The sequence below is a fragment of the Barbus barbus genome (assembly GCF_936440315.1).
Source record: "Barbus barbus genome assembly, chromosome: 50".
Classification (NCBI taxonomy): domain Eukaryota; kingdom Metazoa; phylum Chordata; class Actinopteri; order Cypriniformes; family Cyprinidae; genus Barbus; species Barbus barbus.
Window position 1 is genome coordinate 11,221,547 of NC_136728.1, and position 24,866 is coordinate 11,246,412.

At 39.3% G+C, this 24,866-nt stretch overlaps 2 protein-coding genes across 3 annotated transcripts; one reads left to right on the forward strand and one right to left on the reverse strand.

Moving 5' to 3' along the window:
- Window positions 1-4: 4 nt before the first annotated feature.
- LOC306868397 (CCR4-NOT transcription complex subunit 4-like) lies at window positions 5-12,206 on the forward strand. Its single transcript, XM_079414522.1, has 13 exons — window positions 5-240; window positions 1,502-1,724; window positions 3,581-3,778; window positions 4,944-5,030; window positions 5,185-5,286; window positions 5,434-5,559; window positions 5,677-5,798; window positions 7,831-8,040; window positions 8,167-8,224; window positions 8,312-8,567; window positions 8,657-9,085; window positions 10,442-10,675; window positions 10,764-12,206. Exons 2-13 carry the CDS (start codon window positions 1,551-1,553, stop codon window positions 11,081-11,083), a joined length of 2,316 nt encoding a protein of 771 aa, XP_079270648.1. The 5' UTR covers window positions 5-240; window positions 1,502-1,550; the 3' UTR covers window positions 11,084-12,206.
- Window positions 12,088-19,203, reverse strand: LOC306868398 (transmembrane protein 178B-like). 2 transcript variants are annotated; one of them, XM_079414523.1, is made up of 5 exons: window positions 19,110-19,203; window positions 14,259-14,837; window positions 13,481-13,597; window positions 12,992-13,129; window positions 12,088-12,909 (listed from the first exon to the last, which is right to left on the reverse strand). In XM_079414523.1, the coding sequence occupies exons 2-5, from the start codon at window positions 14,638-14,640 to the stop codon at window positions 12,653-12,655; spliced, it is 894 nt and encodes a 297-aa protein (XP_079270649.1). In that variant the 5' UTR covers window positions 14,641-14,837; window positions 19,110-19,203; the 3' UTR covers window positions 12,088-12,652. The 2 variants fall into 2 exon arrangements, with proteins under 2 accessions (XP_079270649.1, XP_079270650.1); XM_079414524.1 differs by lacking the exon at window positions 19,110-19,203 and having other exon boundaries at window positions 12,265-12,909; window positions 14,259-15,059.
- Window positions 19,204-24,866: the final 5,663 nt, after the last annotated feature.

The window sequence follows — 24,866 nt, forward strand, 5'->3', positions numbered from 1 at the left end:
TCTTGCGCAAACTCGGTGAGCGCTGACTGGTTACTGTATTCCCTCCTCATTTCAGTGTAAGATGGTGGTAAAAATCTGCTACCTAAATAAACAGTAAAACTGAGTAGGAAAGCATCTAATCAATTTTGAACATCTGAGCTGTGGAGTAGTGCTCATTCCAAACTATCAGATAGGCACACCTAAACTAGAGCGAATATCCCTTGGAGAGGAATCCCTGCAATACAGGACCAGCTAGTAGAAGTGAGTACCCTACAAAACAACTGCTTTCATCGCGATCAGTGCACCCGATTACAACTACTACATCGGTATGAGCTTTGTATATGTGTGTTGAAGCAGACTAACCCCATGGGTAAAGAATAAAACCTTCAGTTTAAGTGAAGGATGGGGTCAAATGTGGACAGGCGGCGGTTCCTCCTCTAGTCGCCGGGCCGTTTAGTAGGAGAGTCGCAGGCTTTAGCTGTGTGTAGGCCACAAAAAAGAAACGTTCAGAAAACACTCGTTGTCGACAGAATATATATGGAGGGAAAGTCGTTTTATTAGTTTCCAATCGTTTCAATATATCCGTGCTTTTAAGTTTGTGTGTTATTTGTTGTTGGAGGGTAAATTAAATGTTTTAGGCGTTGTGTTGTTGTGCCGCACATCAGTTGAAGTCTGTCCCAGCTGTGGAGACACCTGACCGGCTTTCAGCACGACTGACGCACTGCTAGACATATATGATGTGAGATGTCAATAATTGCGATTTCAGAAATAATTAATAGACTTTAAAATAAGATTAAATGTGTTGTTTATTTAATTAATGTCAATATGAGGCCGAAACAGGGTCTACGAATCTAAACTGTTTTGATCAGATGCGAGAGATTGAAGTGTGAATGTTTAATACATGCTTTCGCTGATATAATTTAATATATGCTTTTTAGAATGCATATTTTGTGAGGACAATATTAGTTACATCTTTTAAACATGCATTTGTTGTGATGCAAATGTCAGGGTTGGACAAAAGATAGACGGATAGACATGAGTCTCATGTCATTCGCAGTTCATTTAGATAGAAAGCTTTAGTATTTTGTGCTAAATACAACATTGGCTCTGTATTGTGTGTAAAAATCGTTTATTTGAAATGGGAATATTGTAAATTAGGTATTCGTGTCTGTCTGTAGACTGTGAATACCTGACTTTCAGTCATCTCTAATGTGACCCAGTGGTCCTATTCTGCAATCCCAATACATCAGCATGTTTATAGACAACTGGGCCAACTGATTGTAATGAGAGAAACATGAAAAGGCTTAATGTGCTTTGTGGTAGCTTGATGTTTTGGACTGCTATGAGCCCATGACAGCTGACTGTATTAATTTGGCATGGCTATTTGCCTTGTTTTGACCTAACTGTATGTCAATTTTCAATATGAATATTTAACAAGAGCATTTATGAACTAGAATAAAGTAGTGCCATTATCCACGATGCTGTATTTAAATCAAATCTACTTGCCTTGACTTTGCATCAGCCCTTCGGCCGACCTGCTAGAGACTCTCCCGAACTTGCTGAACGATAGGATGTCCCGCAGTCCCGAGCTGAAAGAAGACCCCATGGAGTGCCCACTGTGCATGGAACCGCTGGAGATTGACGATGTCAACTTCTTCCCCTGCACCTGTGGCTACCAAATCTGCCGCTTTTGCTGGCACCGCATCCGCACAGACGAGAACGGCCTCTGCCCTGCTTGCAGAAAGGTACGATTCTGCTTGAAATTTGTATACAACTTCTGATGATTGTGGTGGACTACTTGTTCTATATCTGTTTGTCACGTCGGGCAGTCATGGCCTAATGCATAGAGAGTCAGACTTGTAACCCGAAGGTTGTGCGTTCGAGTCTCAGGTCGGGCAGGGATTGTAGGTGGGGGGAGTGAATGTCCAGCGCTCTCTCCACCCTCAATACCACGACTGAGGTGAGGCTCTCTCCACCCTCAATACCACAACTGATCCCCGGGCGCCGCTGCATTGGCTGCCCACTGCTCCGGGTGTATGTTCACGGTGTGTGTGTGCGCGCGTGTCGTGTGTGTGTGCACATCCTGTCCTTTCCTTTCCTTTCAAAACGTCAGCATTGCTATTGTGACACCGTTAAACTGAGAAGCTGTCCTTCATGTTCACTTACTCAGGTAGTAGTTGATGCCAATATATGGCTGATAGTGATATCTAAAACAGTGGTTCTCATCTGTTGTATCATGAACAGCAGGAGAAAATCATGTTAAATGCAAATAATAAAATCCAGCTAACATCTAATATAAAAACCTTTATAATCGTGGATACTTTGTATAGCAAGATAAAAAGGATTATAAAATGGATGAGAAATTCCTTTTTTTTTCTTTCTTTTTTTTGTTCAGTGCATCGTCTGTCACAAATGTATTCAAGGTTAAAGAAAATACAGCATGGTTTTTGCTACAGTGTGTTTTATGTGAATATTTGGCGGGCTAAAACTAATGCAAATTCTCAAATTATAAAGACATGTTTATTATTATTTTTTTTTTTTTTATAATTTTGATATTAATTTAATCATTAATATTAAATACATTTGAAATTATTTATTACCTATTAGATAATTATGTAAATAAATATGAGAGTATTAATTGTAAAAAGTATAATATTGTATTACAATATTAATAAATTTAATGTTAGATTTTAGAGAGAACATTTCTTTAACTTTTGTATGAACATTTAATTATCATATCTGAAAGGTTACTTCACCCAAACATGAAAATTCATTTACTCACCCTCATGTTGTTCCAAACCCAAAAGACTTTTATTTTTCATTTTATACAAATTAATTTTTTTAAATGGAGATTTCTTTTCAGTCTATTCCACCAAAATTTATATGGTTCAAAAAGTTAATTTAAAACACTGTAAATCTAATCCATATGAAACAAGTGGTTTAATCCAAGTCTTCTGAAGGCATGATAAAATCGATGAACAGATTTAATCTTTGATCTATGCAGATCTCTTTATAATCTTTTTATTGCATCAAAGATTTAGTGGAATGAACTATCAGTGTAGGAACAGCAATCTTGCAGGTTTCATTAAAAATGTCTTCATTTGTGTTTCAAAGATGAACAAAAGTCTCATGAATTTGAAACCGGTGAGTAACTGATAACAGAAATTTCATTTTTGGGTGAACTGTCCTGTTAAACAATTCTGCTGCTGTGTTGGGTCGCAACTTAATGCCCAACATACAGTCAGGCTCCTGAGGCTAAATCAGTTTAAGATCAAAATCAAGCTGGATGGTCAATATGTATTGTTAGTGTAAACGTATTGTGAAAAATAAAAACATATACTGTTATGCACAAGCACGGTTGTCAAATACCATCCGATTAACCAGCCTTAATGTTCTCAAGCCTGATTATGCAATTGTGGGTAAAGCGTATTGCACCACTTTCTTGGCAAACCGCACTTTCCAAGTGTAAACGCAATGTGGTTCATTTGACTCACTGTGATGGTGTCAGCCTGAAAACTTGACCTATTTGCAGAGTTCTTTGAGAATTGCCACCCCTCAGATACAGGTTCAAACGAGGTAACTGGCTCTGTGTGTTCTGTAGCCTTATCCAGAGGATCCGGCAGTATACAAACCACTGTCACAAGAGGAGATCCAGAGGATAAAGAACGAGAAGAAGCAGAAGCAGAACGAAAAGAAGCAGAAGGTGACAGAGAACCGCAAGCACCTGGCCAGCGTCCGTGTGGTGCAGCGGAACCTCGTGTTTGTCGTGGGACTTTCTCAAAGACTCGCAGATGCGGAGGTAAATGCTTATGTTAAACAATGCCATTGTCTTTTTTTGTTTATTATATAACAACTCTTTGAATGTACTAAATTATGAACTTTAATATTTATTTAAAACCCTTATTTATATGTAATAATTTAATAATTCTTTATAATTTAGCTATTGTATTAAATTATTTTATTACATTTTTACGAATTACTAGATAATAAATACCTAGCTGCTGCCTGAAATAAATGTAAATATACACTACCATTCAAAAGTTCAGAGTACGTTTGGTAGATTTGTAGAAGGCCACATTTATTTGATCAAAATATTGTAAAAAATAGTAATATTGTGAATTGTTAACTTTTAAAATAGTTTTAGGTTAATATAAATGTAACTTAATGCAATGCAATGCAAATGCAATGCTGAATTTTCAGCAGCCATTACTCCAGTTTTCAATGTCACATGATCCTTCAGAAATCATTCGAATATGCTGATTTGGTGATCAAGAAACACTTCTAATTGTTGAAAACAGTTGTGCTGAATATTTTCATGCACATTTTCACTGATAAATGGAAAGCTCAAAAGATCAGCGTTTATTGAAATAGAAATATTTTGTAATATAAATGCCATTTTAAATCATTTAATGCATTCTTGCTGAATAAATGTATTAATTTCTTTAAAAAAATACTGACCCCAACCTTTTAACTGGTAGTGTACAATTTAATAAATAAAAAGACAATTAGTTAATGAATTAAATTAGTGAATTAATGAATTAAATTAGTCATTTATTTTTTAAATTTGTACTGATTACAAAAGTTTGAACTGTAATGTATTTCATCTCAATGTGTGTGTATTTAAATCTCTGTTCATGTAAAATCCACAGCGGATTTTACATGAACAGAGATTTAAATATACACACATAGAGATTAAATACATTACCGTTCAAACTTTACCCTTTGGCCATATCATATCAGTGAGAAATGTGTCACTTCCTCTAAGAGGTAAATGAGAATAGCTCAAAAATCGTGTTGTCATCAGCGAGTCATTTACATTTTGCTGAACAAAAGGAAATTTCCTCCCTCAGAGTCATTTCACCGTTTGATTGAATGAAAAGTGGGCATAATTCAGTGAAGTGTCTGTTTTGTGGTTCATGCAATAATTCACTTGAAGAATCACTCTCACTTTGATTACTTCTCAGGTTCTAAAGCGCCCGGAATATTTCGGAAAGTTCGGCAAAATCCATAAAGTGGTCATCAATAACAGCACATCATATGCAGGTTCACAGGTAAGAAAAGGCACATGTGATCTTAGTTATGTAACATGATGCTCACATGCTTCCTGTGCATTTAGCACCTGTGAAAATGTCTCTGGCTTAAGGCTACAGTAGAATAAAGAAAACACACTTATTTTTAGATTTATTTTGACCTTTTGCTCCACAGGGTCCAAGTGCCAGTGCCTATGTAACTTACATTCGTTCAGAGGACGCCCTTAGAGCAATACAGTGTGTGAACAATGTCATAGTGGATGGTAGAACACTCAAAGTAGGTGCTAAACCATCACAATTTAAGCCATTTACAAAATTATCATTCGTTAAGTATATTATGTCTGTGTTAAATGTTTATTGTGTATTCTGTCACTTTGAAGTTGTTTGTTTATAAAATACTTGTCTGTCACTGTTTTGTCTCAAGGCTTCTTTAGGTACAACAAAGTACTGCAGTTATTTTCTCAAAAGCATGCAGTGTCCTAAACCGGACTGCATGTATTTACATGAACTAGGGGATGAAGCGGCTAGTTTTACAAAAGAAGAAATGCAGGTGAGCACATTTGTTTACACTGCAGATCAATCAGTTGACAAAAAGGCATTTAGAAAAAAGGCATTTGTGCTGTCTTATATTGATATTGTTCGACTGCTGTGTGTAAATCGTTTTTAGGCTGGGAAACATCAAGAGTATGAACAAAAATTACTCCAAGACCTTTACAAAGCAAACCCCAACTTTTTACAAACCTCAACATGTGGGGAGAAGTCGAAGAGCAAACCCAACTCCACTCAGAGGTGTTGTTTTTATCTTGAATTTCATTGCTGCACCTGCCCAGTCAGATGAACATATTCATATTTATAATTGACATTGAATGTGGCTTATGGTTGCATTATACAGTGCCTTGTGAAAGTATTCATAACCCTTAATTTCTTTTCACGTTTTATGTTGCTGCCTTATGTTCAACTGCTATGTACTCATACCCTTATCTAGGACAGCTGGAATTTAGCTCAGGAGCATTCATATTGCTTGTAGGTGTTACTAGACTTTGAGTGAAGGTAACCTGTGGCAAATTCAATTGAATGGGTATGATTTGGAAAGGCATACATGTCTTAATAAAAGGTCCAACAGCTGATAATGCATATCAGAGCAAAAACCAAGCCCTGGGGTCAAAAGAACAGTCTGTAGAGCTCAGAAACAGGTTTGCGTCAAGCCACACATCTGGGGAAGAGTTCAGAAAAAATTCTGCTTCATTGAATTGTCACAGAAGCATGTAGTCTCTGGTACCCTTAATGGAAGAAGTTTGAAACAACCAGGATTCTTCTTAGAGCTGGCCTCCTGGCCAAACTGAGCAATTGATGGAGAAGGGCTTTGGTTTAGAGTGGTGACGAAGAACCTGATGGTCACTCTAGTTGAGCTCCAGGATCATATGTGGAGATAGGAGAAACCTACAGAAGGACAAACATCACTGCAACACTCCACCGATCTGGGCTTTATGGCGGTGTGGCCAAACTCAATCCTCTCCTCAGTGAAGACAAAAGAAAACACACTTTGAATTTACAAAAAAGCACCTAAAGGACCATCAGATTTTGAGAAACGAGATTCTCTGGTCTGATGAACCTCAAGTCTATGCATCATGTTTGAAGGGAACCAGATCTGCTCATCATCTGCAGAGTACCATCCCAAAAGTAAAGTGTGCTGGTAGCAGCCTCATGCTGTGGGGCTGTTTTTCAGTGGCAGGGTCTGAGGGACTCATCAGAGTAGAAGAAAAGCTCAATGCGCCAAAATATTGAGATAGCCTTAATGAAAACCCAGTCCAGAGCATTCAGAACCTCAGACTGGGCAGAAGGTTCACCTTCCAACAGGACAGTGACCCTAAGCGCACAGCAAGAGTGGCTTATACACAACGCTGTGAATGTCTTTGAGTGGCCCAGCCACAGCCTGGACTTGAACACAATCAAATATTTCTGGAGAAACCTGAAAATGTGCGTCTGCCCCCATCCAACCTGAAAGAGCTTAAGAGGTGAGGAGACAAATGGCAGATAATTGCCAAATGCTGATGAGCAAAGCTTATCGCATCAAACAAAAAAGACTTGAGGCTGTAAAGGTACTTCAACTCATTTGAGTTTTATATTTTTAATAAATTACGAAGTTGTGACTATTCTGTTTTTGCTTTGTCAATATGGTGTATGGAGTGTAGATAGATGTGGGGGAAAAAAGTAATTTAAAGCAGTTTAACAAAAGGCAGCAACATAACAAAATGTGAAAAAAATGAAGGGGTTTGAATACATTCGAAAAGTAATAATTAATTTTCTTAAAATAAAAAAAAAATTATACACACTGCCATTCAAAGGTTTGTGGTCGGTAAGATTTTTCAGATGTTTTTGAAAAACGTGTCTTATGCTTATCAAGGCAGTATTGATTTGATCAAAAATACAATAAAAAACAATAATATTGTGAAATTACAATTTATTTATTTATTTTGATCTATTTTAAAATAATTTATTCCTCTGTATTTTAAATATATTTATTCAACAGCCATTACGTCGCATGATCCTGATGAATTCTTTTTCAGGATTCTTTGATGAATAAAAAGTTCAAAAGAACAGCATTTATTTAAAATAGTTTTTTAACATTAGAAATTTCTTTACTGTTACTTTTGATAAATTCAATGCATCCTTGCTAAATAAAAGATTAATAAAAAATTAATTTAATAAAAACTTACTGATTCCAATCTTTTGAATATTGTACATATTTAATTATTATATAAGTGTTTCTTTTCTATGAGATGTGTGATTTCCATTTTTAACTTTAACATTTTTCCCCCAGACCCAATAGTACCAATAAAGAAGGGTGGCCCTCATTACAGAACTATGGGAAAATGGTTAACGGTTTAACCACAGAGCATCGCAAGTCCCCTCCTCTTTTAGACTGCCTAACAGACTCAGACCACATGACTCCAGACGAACCAGACCCTGAACAAGGAACAGAACAGAACACAGGCCTTCCACCCTTCCTATCAGCCTTAGAGCCTACCAGGTACTGAACTGCAGAAGCCTGGCCAGTTATTCATTTGATATACAACAATATACGTTGCTTCATATCAAGTGATTTTTCTTCCTGTGCGTTTTTGTGCATGCTTATTACATTGTGCTTCCATTTCAGTCCAATTGGCAAACCATCAGAACCCATAAGTATAGGAAACGGGGAAAATATATCTCAGGTAAGTGCTAAAAACTCTCCAAGAATCTCTAAGAATAGTTATTGTGGTTTTTTTTTTTTATCCATCTGTCTGTATTTGGTTTGGCAGACATCCAGTAGCGATTCCCCATCTCCTCCACCTGGCCTTACTAAACCCAGCCTCGTTGTGCCCATCAGCGTGGCCGAACTCACAGCGCGCTCACCCTTCGAGGGGGCAGCAGCAGAGTCTCAGTCTCTTTTCTCAGACAACAGCAATTTCAGACATCCCAACCCCATCCCCAGCGGCCTGCCCCCTTTCTCCAGTTCACCACAAGGAGCCTCTGACTGGCCCATGACTCCAGAACCACAGAGTCTTTTCACCTCAGGTAGGCCCGTACAGTGAAAGCAGTGTAGTGGACCAATAAGATTGCAGTATGGGCAGAGCTAAACCCACCAAACTCTCTTCCTTTTGCAGACACTATCCCAGTGTCGTCATCCACTGATTGGCAGGCGGCCTTCGGTTTTGGCTCTTCGGCCAAGCAGCAGCAGCAGGACGATGACCTCGGCTTTGACCCATTTGACGTCACACGGAAGGCCCTGGCCGACCTCATAGAGAAAGAGTTGTCAGTCCAGGAGCATTCCTCCCTCTCTCCCAACCCCTCTTCCCACCAGACCAGCCTCCCCAACGGCCAACAGCGCCTTCCTCACCTCCAGCACAGAGGCCTCTATAACTCCTTCAGCCTGCCCCAACACATGGCCGCACGCCACCCCTGGATGGGTCTTCCCACCCGCAATAACCTCACACACTTGAACCACACGGCCTCAGCTGCGCACAGCCATTTCTTAGACCTGAGCATGCCGGCCCAGCACCACAGCACCGGCCTTGGGGGGATTCCTATATCAGGTTAGGTGATGCATCTGTCTTGTGCACTCCAGTTTTTTTGTGAAACACCTGTGAGTGTGTGTGTGTGTGCATGTTTATGTGTTTATGAGGACACAAATTTGTATAATGACATGGGTATGACAGAGGTATTACAATATGAAGGTGGTTTATGAGGACACTGCCTATGTCCCCGTAATTCAAAAGGCTTAAAAAACGTTCTAAATGGTGTTTTTTTTGAAAATCTAAAAATGCACAAAGTCTCCTGTGAGGGCTAAGTTTAGGTGTAGGGCAATAGCACACACAGTTTGTTCAGTATAAAAACCATTACGCCTATGGAGAGTCCTTATAAACCACAAAAACCAACGTGTGTGTGTGTGTGCGTGTTAAAACACCTTGTCTAAGCAGGGCTACAGTTGTAGCCCACTGATTCCAGTTGTTGAACTCATTCCCAGTATGTTTATTGTTGTTTTTTGCAGTGAGTTGCATTTTAATTGTAATTTTATTTTCCCTTGATTGCTAATTTAGCTTGTTTGTGCCCCTGAGCCCTTTATGAGAGAGAACTGTGGTTATCTTCAGTGTTGTTATTAACTAAAACTATTAACAACTATTTTCGGTAATTGAAATCAAGCTTGAGTAAAATGAAATAAAACCAGTTCATAATTGAATGCGATTTATCAGCGATTATGAACGCTATTTTGTGTGGCTTGTCAGCGAACTACGGCTCCGTGTATTAAATGCCGCTCCATCTGAAAGCAGGTGATGGAGATTTACCGCTAATCAAAGAACCGGCTTTACTGACGAGATGCGCATGACAATAGCATGCGATTAATCATGCAGCCCTATTCCATTTCACGTAAAATTGTTTGCAAATCAGTTTCACATAGTCTTAAAGGGATAGTTCACCCGAAAATGAAAATTCTGTCATTAATTACCCCCATGTCGTTCCAAACCCATAAGACCTTTATTCATCTTCGTAACACAAATTAAGATATTTTTTATTAAATCTGAGAGCTTTCTGACCCTGCATAGACAGCAACACAACTGACAAGTTAAAGGCCCAGAAAGGTAGTAAGGACATCGTAAAAATGGTCCATGTGACATCAGTGGTTTAACCGTGTTATGAAGCTACGAGAATACTTTCTGTGTGCAAAGAAAACAAAAATAACAACTTAATTCAACAATTTCTTCTCTTCCGTGTCGGTCTTCAACGTGCGTTCAGGAGAGTACCACAACACATGCGTGTGGTGATGCTGACGCAGGAGCTGGCGTTCTTCTGTTTGTAAACCTAGCAAATTTTCATTTTTGTGTGAACTATCCCTTTAAGGATGCTGCAAAGTTTCAATTCTCATGTTTTTCATTAAATTATTGCTCTTTCAGAAAACAATGGTTCTGTGGAAAGCTTAAATATGAAAGAGTGGCAGGACGGACTGCGAGCGCTCCTACCAAATATCAACATCAACTTCGGAGGCCTCCCGAACTCTACCTCTTCCTCCTCCTCTTCCTCCACTTCCAGTGTGAACCACATTGGGGTGCCGGTAGGCTCGACTGGAGTCTCGCACAGCCTCAGCTGGGACAGTACGGCCAGTTGGATGGACCCCGCCATCATCACAGGTGCGATTTGTGTTCCGTAAACTCCCTGGTTACGGATAAAACCTTCATCGCTAATTAGTACTCATTCATGTCCCATTTCAAACTCCAGGTATCCCAGCATCCACAGGCAACAGTTTGGACTGTCTCCCGGATGACAATCCGCCACACTGGCTCAAGTCGCTGCAGGCGCTCACAGAGATGGACGGACCGCCCAGCTCCAGCGCACTCCCACAGCCCCCGCACACCGGCCTCCTGGACGCGGCCGCACAACTGTCCTTACACAGAGCCGCCTGGGCCCCTTACCTCCCTCCTCCCACACTCACCCCAAATCAGTTCCACTCCCCACCTCCAGGTTTTCAAACAGCCTTCAGACCCCCAGCGCAGACGGCCACAGACATCCTACAGAGTGCCGGTATTGACCGTCACTAAAGACAACCGTCTCTCAATTTAACTGCATCACAAATATGAAACTGCAAATATACCCCTTCCATTAATAACATAACATAAGCTCTTGTCTTTCTACCCTTTCCCTCTCCATCCCTTCCCCATCAGGATTTGTTTGTCTGTTGTCAGTTTTTTTTGAAGGCACACATATGATGAGCACCGTCAGTGCAGGGTAATTATTGAGACAGACACTGAGGGTCCTAACGCATATTCACACACACCTTCATGTATGATTCTGGGGGAAAATAAGTGTATGACACTGAAATGTGCAGAGGAAACCGTGAGCACTGATGTGTACATGTGACTAACAATGGCTAAACGGAATGTGCTTAAACGAATAACGTGTCTGATTGGCGTCACTCCTTCGTCCAAGGTACAGACTGTAATTTAATACTGTGAATCTTTACACTTCCCGTACGTTAGATCTCACCACCACTTGAAGGAAATGGGTTATAATATGTTCTCAGCTTCTTACACGTTTTAATGTTTACGAAGCCACAGGTGAGATGTTTGAGTGCATTAGTAGAATCCAAACCCTGGTCCTCATTGGAAGGGACTCCATTAATCACAGAGTAGTACCTTCTCTAATCTTAGGCTGGGATCCATTTTGGATTCAATGGTGGTGTGAGACCTGACATGCCGCTACACAAAGTCTACAGTAACTTCATTCCCATGAAGAGAAGCGAGAAAGACCACTGTGGAAGTGTTTATTGGCTTGCCTATAGAATAAGCCATTCATACAAGGTATGAATCTGGAATCGAGTCTGGAACCTTGGGAAGGATGGTAACAAAGGAGACGTGTCAAGGCATAATTGCAGATAATATGAGTGTTGAAAGCTTGAAGATGGGCACACACTAACATGCCTCCATTCCAAGGCCTTCAAATTATTTCTACTCTCTTTCTTTCTCATCTGTGGCCATACTAAACAGTATTTATCAAACGCAATCACTCATTCTTTCAGGAAAAAAATCATTGTAGTCCAACAGTTGGGTTTAACATGCTGCTGAGATCATTTAATACAAAAAGCGCTAAAAGAAAAGAACTGACCCCTTTTCTGCTGGTCTGGAACAGTGAAATCTTAAATAAAATTGAGTATTCATTGCCTCTGTTTGACTCTCTTTTTTTCTGACGATGTGTAGTTTGAGTAGAAGCAGTAGGTTTTTTTACATGAGGCATTTTATTGTCCAGTGAAGAAATTATTGACATTGAAAACAACTACAGCACATAATGAAATATATGGTATTTATACATTGGAAAGGTCTTAGAAACGGTAAATTCTTCTTGTAATTCAAACACGGTCTACTGAACACAAAGACAAACACCAAGAACCGCTTCACCAAGGACATGCTGAACTCATGTCGGGATGAAAGCTTTTATACAACTGTACAAATGTGCTTTTATAACAGATTCTTCTTTTTGCACATCAATTGAGAGCCATGGCTTGCCACCTTCCAGCACAAAATGTCTTTCAACGGCCTCTGTGTTTTTAATACCCATGACGAAGTCTATGAACAGGTTTGTTGATGTCAATGTACAAAGTGTCATGTGAAGCTTTAACACACCGTTCCGTTCTCCATGCGAGACTTAGGACAGGAGGTACGGGATGGTGGGGGTAGCTGAATCGATGGTGCCAGGGTGCAGAAGAACCCAGCTATAAGGGTCAGTCCTAGTCCTCCCCAGGCACTGAACATGGACCAGCCGTAACCATGGCTTATATCATCTGGAAGGCTGAAGAGATAACGTGGGTAGCGGGACAGTTCGAAGTTGATGCCGGCCACACAGGTGCAAAGAGAGATGATGCAGAAGGTACCTGAGGTGGGACATGATACTAGATGTTTAGAGATCAGGCACCAAGTATTGGCCAATCATTTTATTTAAGAAAACAAGCGTACCTCCCATAAGGAAGAGTAGACCTGCGACGTAATGCATTAGGCCTTGCTCCCAGCAACAGCCCAAAACGCCAATGGTCCAGCCAAACAGAATGATGGATAGAGCCATGCCCATAAAGCCAGCTGTCATCCGACGCAAATCTGAAGAAACAAAGACACAAACAAACTACTGGGGGTGTCCAATCTTCCTCCTGGAGGGCCACCTTCTTTCAGAATAAAGCTCCAAACCTGTTCTAGAACCCTGCTTGCATTCTGACTAAACTATGCAGAAAGGTGGGAATTCTAGGAGAAGGATGTGATACCCTTGATTAAAACTCTACTGCTATATCAAATACATTCATATGCAGTGCCTTCATGTGCCCAAGACATAATTTGTTAAGGGTAGGCAACCCTTACTGAGGTCCTATTAAGTACACTACACCATAGTGGGAGGACCCCTTTGTAAGAAAGCCCAGGACATCACTGATGCAAACCGAAAATTGTCCCACTTACGCAGGGCATGCCAATCATCTTGCTGGATAGTCTTGGTGATATTGTAGGAAAGATCCTTTCGTGTCACTGCAGAGGAGGAGTAATAGTACTTTATAAAGGAGCAACGCTCGATAGTTCCTGGAAAAACAAGAAAATCATTAGATCCAGACCCAGTATGATAATTTAGACTTGTGCACATGCCCATCTTAAGTAAGGTGGGCTTGGACAGTTGGGGTGGTAGTTGTCAAGTTCATAATTAGGTGGACCAAGTCCCCTGTGGAGCTGAGCCTTCTTGTGCATATGGACAAGTGTCACGTTTCTAAAATGAGTAAATTACCCAGATGGTAGAGTGAGTATTGCTCATACGGTCAAAATGAGTGGTTCTCAATCCAAGTCCTGGAGTACCACCATGTTTAGATCTTGAAACCTCTACTAACGTGCTGATGAAATATATCAAGCGTGTTAAGGTAGACATCCAGAATGTGCATTGCTCAGGTACTCCAGGACCAAGCTTGAGGACCACTAATCCAAACCACTACAATTCATAGAAAACTGAATTGAAACCACCAAGATGCTCATGATGTCCAATATTGAGAAAGCATCCAATAGGTTTTTTGATTAAGATGAATTGGCACTTTACTCTGATGCATCGATGGGCCTTCTTATATACATTTAGTAGAGATGTCAAGCTTCTAGCTTTAAATGGCAGTTTCCAGGCTCTCATTATGGCAGCATCAACAAAACATTGCATCAATACAGCCAGCACATATTCCTATAAGGCTCAGGTGGATGCTTTTACCTTTTTGTATGAGCTCTTCGATGTCTGGGTCAAATCCCACCCTGTAGCATTTGCTCCACAGCCCCATGTTGCTTGAATTGTAGCGTCTGCTGCACTCATCCGCCGCGCTCATCGCGAACAGCTGACGCCGGTTTCTATTCAGCAGCAGTCGGTCTTCCCATCGGTGGAGGCTCGCTCGGCTGGCTCGCAGTGGAAGGCTGTGGTTGGGGATGTAAATGAAACCCGGATCGCTCCTGCGGTTCGAGAAAGTTCGGCAACGCTCCTTGTATCTCCTCGCGTCCGTTTCGTACCAGTGATCCGATGAGATCGCGACTGTCAGGAAACACAAGGCGACGAGAGACAGACAGAGACCCGTGTACAGAAGCCACTTCCCCGTCGCCATCGTTCTGCCAGGCCGCCGATCAGCACCTCATGGTGGACAGCTCCTTCGACCGAGGCAGCGGATCAGTCCAGCTTGAGCATCTTTTTTCGTGTTAAAAAGGCGAAATGTTGAGGTTGCCCTTTTATATGAACGAGATACGTCGATTATTACACGTAGGCTGTATTGGGGAGCGGGTTCCGCTCTTCCTCTCTGAGCTGCTGCAGGCAGAGACACATGACAATCACACACACAGGAACTGAAAACCATTAAAAAAAAAATGGAGGGGGAAATGATTAGTTAAAAAAATCAAACTCGTTCGAATAAATAACTGTAAATAATGATTTCGATTATTTTTTTAAGCCATTTTAAGCATATTAAGCGGTTGGTTGAACCACACTTCATATTCTGCTTCAGACTCTAAAGACACTTTTGGGGGTGGTGATGGCGCAGTGGATAAGACACATGCCTTTGGTGTGAGAGACCTGGGTTCGAATCCACTGTGAGACACCAATGTGTCCCTGAGCAAGACACTTAACCCCTTGTTGCTCCAGAGGCGTGCGACCTCTGACATATATAGCAATTGTAAGTCGCTTTGGATAAAAGCGTCAGCTAAATGTAATGTAACACTTTTATGTTGTTACTGTTATGTTTTATATTATTTTGTAGGGCCGGAGATTTTTTTTTTTTAACCTTCAGACAGTGATGATGGTCAAATGTTTTCTATAGGCAGTTGATCTAAATACGGTTTACAACTCTGATTATCCCTAATAAAAAAAAATAAAAAAAAACATGTAACACCTTAACAACTTATTACCATATTTGTTGTGCTTGTTAAACACTTCTGTTATGCATAAAGTTATCAGTACATGGTGAAACTATTGAATGAATGAATGAATGATGCATTTATATAGCGCTTTAATGCATATTGCCGTACACCCAAAGCGATTTACAATCATGTGGGGGTCTCTCCTCAACCACCACCAGTGTGCAGCATCCACTTGGATGATGCGACGGCAGCCACAGGACAACGGCGCCAGTGCGCTCACCAACACCAGCTACAGGTGGAGAGGAGAGAGTTATAGAGCCAATCAAGTGTATGGGGATTACTAGGAGGCCATGACTGACAAGGGCCAGTGGAGGGAATTTGGCCAGGACACCGGGGTTACACCCCTACTCTTTACGAGGAGTGTCATGGGATTTTTAATGACCACAGAGAATCAGGGCCTCGGTTTAATGTCTCATCCAAACGACGGTGCTCTTTTGACAGTATAGTGTCCCCGTCACTATACTGGGGTATTAGGACCCACACAGACCACAGGGTGTGCACCCCCTGTTGGCCTCACTAACACCTCTACAAACAGCAACCTAGTTAAGCCCTGCTTAGCTTCAGTGGGCAACCAGTCTTGGGCTGCAGGGTGATATGGCTGTGGCTATTGTTTGTACAATTGTTAAACATTCTAACCAAAACAAGCCCCAAGACAGTCTGAAAGTCTTGTACAAGGTTAATGACAAGTCATAGTTTCTGCAGGTGTATAAAGGTAAGAGCAATACATTGAACGGAACACATTTACATTACATTTACATTTATGCATTTAGCAGACGCTTTTATCTAAAGCGACTTACATTGCATTCAAGTTACAGTTTTTAAATTTTATCAGCCCTTGCTTTCCCTGGGAATCGAACCCATGACCTTGGCGTTGCTAGCACCATGCTCTACTATTTGAGCTACAGGAACACAATGGCAATATGGTGTCAACATGTAAATGTCTTGTATTAGCAACACTTCCAAATTTAATATGAAATCTGTTGGAAGTTGTATTTTCAAATTTGGAAGTATTGCTAATATACAGTGGTGTGAAAGTTTTTGCCCCCTTCCTGTTTTTTTTTTTTTTGTTATTTTGCATATTTTTCACAGTTGAATGATTCAGATCAAACAAATTTTAATATTACACAAAGATAACCTTAGTAAATACAAAATGCAGTTTTTAAATAATGATTTAATTTATTAAGGGAAAAAAGCTGTCCAAACCTGCCTGGCCCTATGTGAAAAAGTAATTGCCCCCTAAATCTAATAACTGGTTGTGCCACCCTTTGCAGCAACAACTGTAATCAAGTGTTTGCGATAACTGGCAATGAGTCTCTCACATCACTGTGGAGGAATTTTGGCTCCTCCACTCTTCTTTGCAGAATTGTTTTAATTCAGCCACATTGGAGGGTTTAAGCATGAAAGGACCGTTTAAGGCCATGCCACAGCATCTCAATCGGATTTGGCTTGGCCACTCCAAAACCTTTTTTTTTTGTTTTTCTTGAGCCATTCAAAGGTGGACTTGCTGGTGTGTTTGGGATCATTGTCCTGCTGCATAACCCAAGTGCGCTTGAGGTCACAAACGGAATATGGATATTCTCCTTCAGGATTTTCTGATAGAGTGCAGAATTCATGGTTCCATCAATTATGGCAAGTCATCCTGAAGCTGCAAAGCAGCCCCAGACCATCACACTACCGCCACCATGTTTGACTGTTGGTATGATGTTGTTTTTCTGAAATGCTGTGTTGGTTTTACACCAGATGTAACGGGATACACACCTTCCAAAAAGTTCAACTTTTGTCTCATCGCTCCACAGGATATTTGCCCAAAAGTCTTGGGATAATCAAGATATTTTATTGTCAAATGTGGATGTTTTTTTGTTAAATCTGAATCTTTTAAGTGTAACAAATATCAGATAGGGGGATGAAACTCTAAAAGTGCTGATCTTCTTAGTTGGTAAAACGTGCGTTCACTGTAAAAAATAAAAAGTTGAGCCAATTTAAAATTAAGGCAACCAGCTTCAGCAGATTTTTCAGTTTTCTCAACTTGTTTTAAGTTTATACAACAAAAAGATGAGAATCTCCTACAAAAATAAGTTGAGAACTCAAAAATCTGCCGAAGCTGGTTGCCTTAATTTTAAGTTGGCTTAACTTTTTTTTTTACAGTGTTGAAACATCCAACAATAAAATGTGGCATTTTGTAGCTTTGTTTCATATCCATCTTTTAATCATTTGCAGATTTCTTGACTCTACAGCAAACAGCAATTTTGTCTTTGCGGTCTTGTGAGATCTTGATTTAAAGATCTTAAACATTTTCAGCACAGTAAAAGTTACTTCCATATTTTAGTGTTTGGTAGCTGTGCTATTCTCTCTCTCTATATATAATGCATTTAGGATACTTGACGTAATTGACACTAAAAACAGTTTATGGGAACATCAAAATGGAATTTGATAAACCAAAAACAAACTGCCAGCTGACTCAGAAAAATCAACTTATTCAAAGGGATAAGTGTTCCTACCCCATTTGCTAATGTCAAGACAAACTCATTCATAGCTTAAATTAGAATTTCAACTGAAGGAAGCTTGATGTAAAGACACTTACATACTTGTATTGAAAAGCAAAATTACTTTCAGGGGGATGTACCATTTAAATGTCATGACGCAAGACTTTCTGCTCCAATTGTAGAAATGTTTGCCCTTGGATTACAGGGCATAGCAAGACCCACAGAAACCCTGCAAGAAGTGTTGCATCCATAATAAAGGTTTAATTTGTGTATAAATGCGTAAACCGTACCCGAAAACTAAATTTGATGCTCCAGAAACATCTGATGCTTCAGTCGTTCTCCGGAGATGCCGCACAGAAGACTGTTTGTGTGGGTGCACAATTTCAGTTGTGTGCTTGGAGGTTGACTAGATTTGTTTGCATTTACACAGCAGTTTGAAGAAAAAAAAAAAAAAACCTTCGAAAATTACTTGAGCTAATATTTAATTAACGCCACAACTTCAATGTCTATAGTGCACTGGAAACGGATTTAATAGCCACTTTATACAAAATTCAAACTACACACGTCTACATTCAACAAAGTACAACAGAAGCACGTCCAGCAGTTCTTAAAATGGGTTTTATTAAGAGTTCTCCAGCTTTAAAAAAAAAAAAAACCCTTCGGCCAAACGGGGGCGCCATCGGATGAACTGGCGGGTTACCAATGGAAAAACGAATAACAAATTAAATTAACTTTTGTACATACTAGTCAAAAAACAAAGGCTTAAAAAAAACACTACGGTCAGACGAGACACACAAAAAAACCCCGGCGCTGAGCATGATTCAACCGGAGCACTTACACATGCTTGCTGTGCACAAACCAAAAGCACAATCAAACGCCATTCTCGGAGGAACCCAACCCTGCAGAGAGTGTCTGAGCTCAGGCTTATTTGCAGGATCAGTGGAGAGGTCCGCAAAAGTTGGCCATGCTCACTTTGCTCTGCTCAGCGTGCTTGGACGCCCACAGACCCGACGCGTGCGCAGCAGAGGTGAACTCTTCGCGGCAGCCGCACTGTCCGCGGCACAAACACTCAAACCTGTGAGACCGAGCTTCAGAGTACTCTATAGCTTTTTTAGACGCATCGGAACCGCGGAAAACTTCCTGTAATATACTGAAAGCTTAAGACGAAACAGTATACACACCGTACAAGAAGCCAGAGAGCGTTAGGGTTAGAAGAAGTACTCTGTACACTGCCTCACGCGGCAAGGCTTTATATAGTGTTGATGATGTCACGACGAGGGACCCTCCCGCTGGCCTCTGATTGGCTGGTTCACCCGCCAACCTGCTGATTCAACTCAATCACATTTGATAGGCACTAATTGCATTAATCAAATCAAATTAGACTTAAAAAACATACTGGGATTTCGGATATTGTCGTGGAAACCCCAAAATATCCACATTCTGAAAGATGAACCTGGAAGTTGGAGAAAGTAGGATGTCCGACCCATTCATAATATAGATGAATTATTGAAGGAATTACTAATATTATGCTCAGATTACTTAATTATCAGATCGAAAAAAAGTTTTTTTAGTTAAGTTCAGTTTTTAGTTATTACATCATGGGTTCTCTCTTGAATTTGTAATGTTTTTTTTAGAATGGAGGTATTTGATTTAGTAAAACAATATTGTGGTTAACATTACTTGAAGATATGTTGACATTTGTCTACAACATAAAATAGTAATCCATTTACAGCTAAATGCTGAAAAATGTCAAATTTTTATACATTTTTATATAGAGTGATGCTGTGACGACATATTTTGTAGGCCTGATTCCCATGACAAAAGACTAATAAGACTAATAAGGTTATGCCTTTTTTTTTTTTTTTTCATTTTTGCAGTAAAAATTCTGACCAGCATAAGGCTACGATTCTTGCATATTTTGTTCATCAACCTAGTATTCACAAATGCACACAAAACTTTTGAAGCCTAAATATAATTGTCAAAAGTAAAAAGCTAGACATATTCTATAAACAAACTACAACCATTTTTTTTCTAGATAAGCAATAGCTTAAAAAAATAATAAAGAGGTTTTATGTATTTTATGACAGAATAAAACATAAAAAATATATTTATCTTACAAGCCTTATTTCAGACATTTAACCAAAAACCAGATAGATAGAACCAGCTAAAATGCTAACTCGTTTTTGGGTTTTGGCCTACACAATTAGGTCTGTTAAAGACCAGTCAAGGTAATGCCATACTTTTAGACAACTCCATAAAACTCCATAAAATAGTTTTGAGTTGTGAGCTATGAAAATGTACCACAGTGTAAAGCCTGTGCCTCGCAGCCCCGTTTTCAGCCCAGTTAAATTCAATATGCCGTCTAACCTGACAGGATTGAAACACCAACAGTAATTTTTCAATTTGAGCGAACGATTCCTTTAATCCTCCTGTGGCAGGAGAGTTTCTTGTTTCCACTAGATGGCAGTAGCTACATATTGTCGTCCAGCTATCCTTCGTGTGAGGTATCATTACTGTTTTCAGAATAATATCCTCTCCTGTACTTGAGTGAAAGTGAGATGTCCGACCAACTAGACCACCACTGCTGATATTTTTGCACAATAGCTGTAAATAATAATTATTTGCTCTATTAATACACATTCACAGCTTTTCACAGTATAATGTATCACTGTCATTACAAACACATGCATTAGAGTGGTGAAGTCTGAATATTAAGCTCAATATTTTGATATAATCTGATTTTAGCATATGATTTGCTCTTAGCTTTTATTCGGATGCTGAGGCGGCATTAATTGGTGGGAAGGTGAGCTGGGTATAATGCAGGCCGACAGCATATTCTGGGCCAGTGACAGTGAGTCAGCACCACAGTAGAGGGGGAGGCAGAAAGAGAGAGAGAGAGAGAGAGAAGGGGGGAGTAAAGTTCTCCATCGCTTACCAAAAGCTGCAACCGACAAAACACAAAAAGAAACATGCATATAACACAAATCATTTTTAAAGAGCAAGCAATAGCTGTTTTTCCTGTAGAAATAGTTGCAACGGCTGCAACTGATACACCTGGACACATTGCACCACACTGCAGTGAATCTCTTGAGCTGATATTGAAGATGCTTATGGACCTTATTACATTCATTGTTCGTTATGCATATCTTTATGACTGTCGCATTCGTACTCATTTGTATTTATTTGATGGTCTGATGCCAGGACTGGTTTCAGTGGCAGTGAGTGAGACATTCTTTGCAGCAGGCAGCTCTCCTGCAGGAGTTTTCACACACTCACACTCACACTCACACACACACACACACACACACTCACACACACACACACACACGCACTCGCACTTACACACACACACACACACACACTCATACACTCACTCACTCACTCACTCATTCACTGCTGAATTCTCTGCTTCATGGAAGACTGCAGAAGCCTGCTGGGAGCTGCTGAGCTTTTCTGACCTGACTGTCCTTGACTGCTCTTGAGAGAATGATGGAGAGAGAGAGTGGGAGAGGGAAAGAGAGCTCAGAAGCACTGGCACAAAACTCTCTGCTCTTCATGCTTCACACACACAAAAAAAAGCACTTGGATCATTTGTCGTTATCAAATTCTATCAAAGGAAACATACTCGACCAGTGTGTTTCTGTGTAAAATAAGATGATGATTATGTATGAACTGTTGTCGCATCTAAGTCAAGGACATTTGGAAAGAGTTAACCATCTCAAATGAGCTGAAAGCTACAGCTGATGATGTGATACCTAAGAAGAGTGACTTTCATGCTTCCAACAATGTCACAAACTGAGCGTGTCGATCATGTGATCTGGGAGGAGTCACACTGAACCTGAGAGGGAAGGAAATAAACTGACACGTTAATAGACAAAAGTCACAATAAAGATATCATAAGTATTTATTACTGATCAAAATTTTTAAATATGTTAGTGTCATAAGAAATCTAAGTAAGTGCCAAATCTTAGACTTTCTTATAGAATGATATTTAACATGCATTTGGCACATACTTTTATCCAATGAGACCTACATTCAAGACACACATTCACATTTATTCAGACTAAACATTATTTTGGATAGTATCGCAGAAATCCAATCTGATTTTGATATAGTCAATTTTGGGAACTCTGTGTATAAAACAGGTCGTAAATATTAATTTAAAATATAGTTGCATGTGGAATATATATATATATATATATATATATATATATATAATTAAATAGTTTCAAAATATATACATGCATGTGTGTGTATTTATATATACATAATAAATATATTAATATCGCTATTAATCGTTTGACAGCACTAACACACACACACACACACACACACACACACACACACAAAACAACAACATTAGCTAAATATAAATATAGCCACAAACAGCAATTATCAGGATTCAAGTCTTTGCATGTAAAAAGTAATACAAGTAAATAATAATAATAATAAATACTTGAAAGGGGTTTAAGCGGTTTAAGACCTTGCATATAAATACATAAATTAATAATTATAAGAATAATGATAATTGCAGGCTACTATGCAAAGATTTATTTATATCTTGATATTTTGGTGACACTTCACAATAAGGTCCTAACTGTTCATGTTAAAGGGTTACTCTACCCCAAAATGAAAATTCTGTCACTAATTACTCACCCTCATGTCGTTCCAAACCCGTAAGACCTCCGTTCATCATCGGAACACAAATTAAGATATTTTTGATGAATTCTTAGAGCTCTTACAGGTTTGGAACGACATGAGGGTGAGTAAATAGTGACAGAATTGTCATTTTGGGGTGGAGTAACTCTTTAAAGTTATGAATTAACTAACATTACCTAACAATGAGCAATTTGTTAGTATTTTTAAATCTTTGTTAAAATTAATACAATTTTCACTGTTAGTTATTGTCAGTTCAGGTCCATGAAATTATATTAACAGATACAACTTTTGATTTTAATAATGTATTAGGAAATGTTGAAATTTACATTAATATTAATAAATGCTTTTAAAAAGTATTCATTGTCAGTTCATGTTAACTAATGTAGTTAACAAATGGAAACTTTTTGTAATGTGGTGATTGATATTTTTGTAATAGAATTGTCTTTTTTTTTGGATATGCAGACATAACAGTATGAGGCTAAATTGATTATTGGTTGATTATATTGTAATTATCCACACTATTTTTAAATGTAAATTATATAGATATATATTTAAAACAAATATAGGTTAAAGAGTTGTGATGCTTTATCCTCTGTTAGAGAGTTGCACTTATGAACAAGAATATATTTTTGCTAAAAGAAAATTACATAAATTGATTTACTATAGAAACATCAATGCCAACTTTAGTCAACTGCACAATATTTTGCTCTCCAAAAAGGTTAAATAGTATGAGCACATGCATGTATCTCCAGCAGACATATAAGAATGAATGGAGGACAGCAGAGCTCCTCTGTGCACGGACACTATCACATTACCAGCAAACAAACGATCCTCTCCAACGAGTCTGATGGAACTTAAATGACAGCGTGAGCTGTATATTGTGTATATATGGTGATGGATGATGACTCAAAGTCTCCTCCCGTCCTCAGTGCCGCAGGCTGACACAGCTGTAAGGAGAGATCTGTAGTCTGGGAACAGTGAGGTCAACCAATGCTTAGCCACTGCAACTTATTAAAAGGCTAGATGTACTGACTGATAGACCGACAGCAGCATCACATGCACTGTATAAGCACTTAATGTACATGCATGTGCTGATACAAGTAGCGCATATTCATATGGACAGCATAAAAACATGCAAAATGACAAAAAAACACACACTGCAGGACTTTTCCCCCTTATCTTTTCAATTTCAATTCCCTAAACTATGAAAGGCACATATGTTCAGAGCTATTACTGTACCTTTCCTTACTGCGCATCAACTTTTACTGGCCGTGGTTTGACAAAAAGCACTGTGCATAGTTTACATAAGATGGACGAATTGATGGACATGCCTTTAATTATTAAACATGGCTGACGGCAGCATTACAGAGATAATGTGAAAAGGAAGAAACCATAAAGTGAGCCAAAGGAAAAGCACAGACTGAATGAATGGATGGGTGGATGTATAGATTGATGCATGCATTAATATCTGCATTACGCAGTCCGATACCACCATCTGATTTCAGAGCAGCGCAGTCAGTGAGAAGGGAAAAGTGCTTTATCAGGTAATCAGAACACATGACACTTGCAGGAACAACAATACCATCTGCGCCTCTGACTGATGCAGCGTGATGTGCTTCAGAAGGTCGTCAATCATTCAAAGCTTCACCAAACAGATTTAAAAGACATGCATTTGTCAAAATATTAATGCTGCATTCAAATACAGGAAAAGTCCTGCTTGATGACAGCTGGATACGCATGATTCATCTGTATTGAGCTGCGCTGGGTGAGTTTCCGTCTTTAAGGGAGTGACTAGCAGCACTGAACGTGCCAGAGGCCTGACTAAGGGAAATGCAAAGTCCCATTAGCCCTGACTTTCCATTTGATTTATGAGTATTTACATCTGTGTGTGTTCCCTTCAGAATTAATTCAGAAGCAAATGCAAAATATATTTTTTAGTCTTTGGTATAGAGGAGACTGGGACTAGTTGTCACACTTTTTACTCCAGTGAATAGTCTGAGTGTGTTTGTTTTTGAAAGACAGTTTCCATATAGGCACATACTGTACTTAAAAGAAAAAAACAATTGAACATTTCTACCCAATATTGGCAGGAAAATCTGCCATTAAATCCTTTATCTTGATTTATAAAATAAAATAAAATAAAATATGTGTTTTGTCATTTAGAGAAGAAAAAAAATATATTATATATATATAAACCAGATAAGCATACACACACACACACACATGCACAATATACACAAATAATATAAGTATATATAATGCATATATAAGTATATACA

Coding starts and splice junctions, on each gene's coding strand:
- LOC306868397 (XM_079414522.1), top strand. CDS start 1,551: ATGTCCCGCAGTCCCGAGCTGAAAGAAGACCCCATGGAGTGCCCACTG. Junction 8,041..8,166: donor TCAGCCTTAGAGCCTACCAG/GTACTGAACTGC, acceptor CTTCCATTTCAG/TCCAATTGGCAAACCATCAG. Junction 10,676..10,763: donor GGACCCCGCCATCATCACAG/GTGCGATTTGTG, acceptor TTCAAACTCCAG/GTATCCCAGCATCCACAGGC.
- LOC306868398 (XM_079414523.1), bottom strand. CDS start 14,640: ATGGCGACGGGGAAGTGGCTTCTGTACACGGGTCTCTGTCTGTCTCTC. Junction 13,598..14,258: donor CGAAGAGCTCATACAAAAAG/GTAAAAGCATCC, acceptor TTGTTTTTCCAG/GAACTATCGAGCGTTGCTCC. Junction 12,910..12,991: donor TCTACTCTTCCTTATGGGAG/GTACGCTTGTTT, acceptor GTCCCACCTCAG/GTACCTTCTGCATCATCTCT.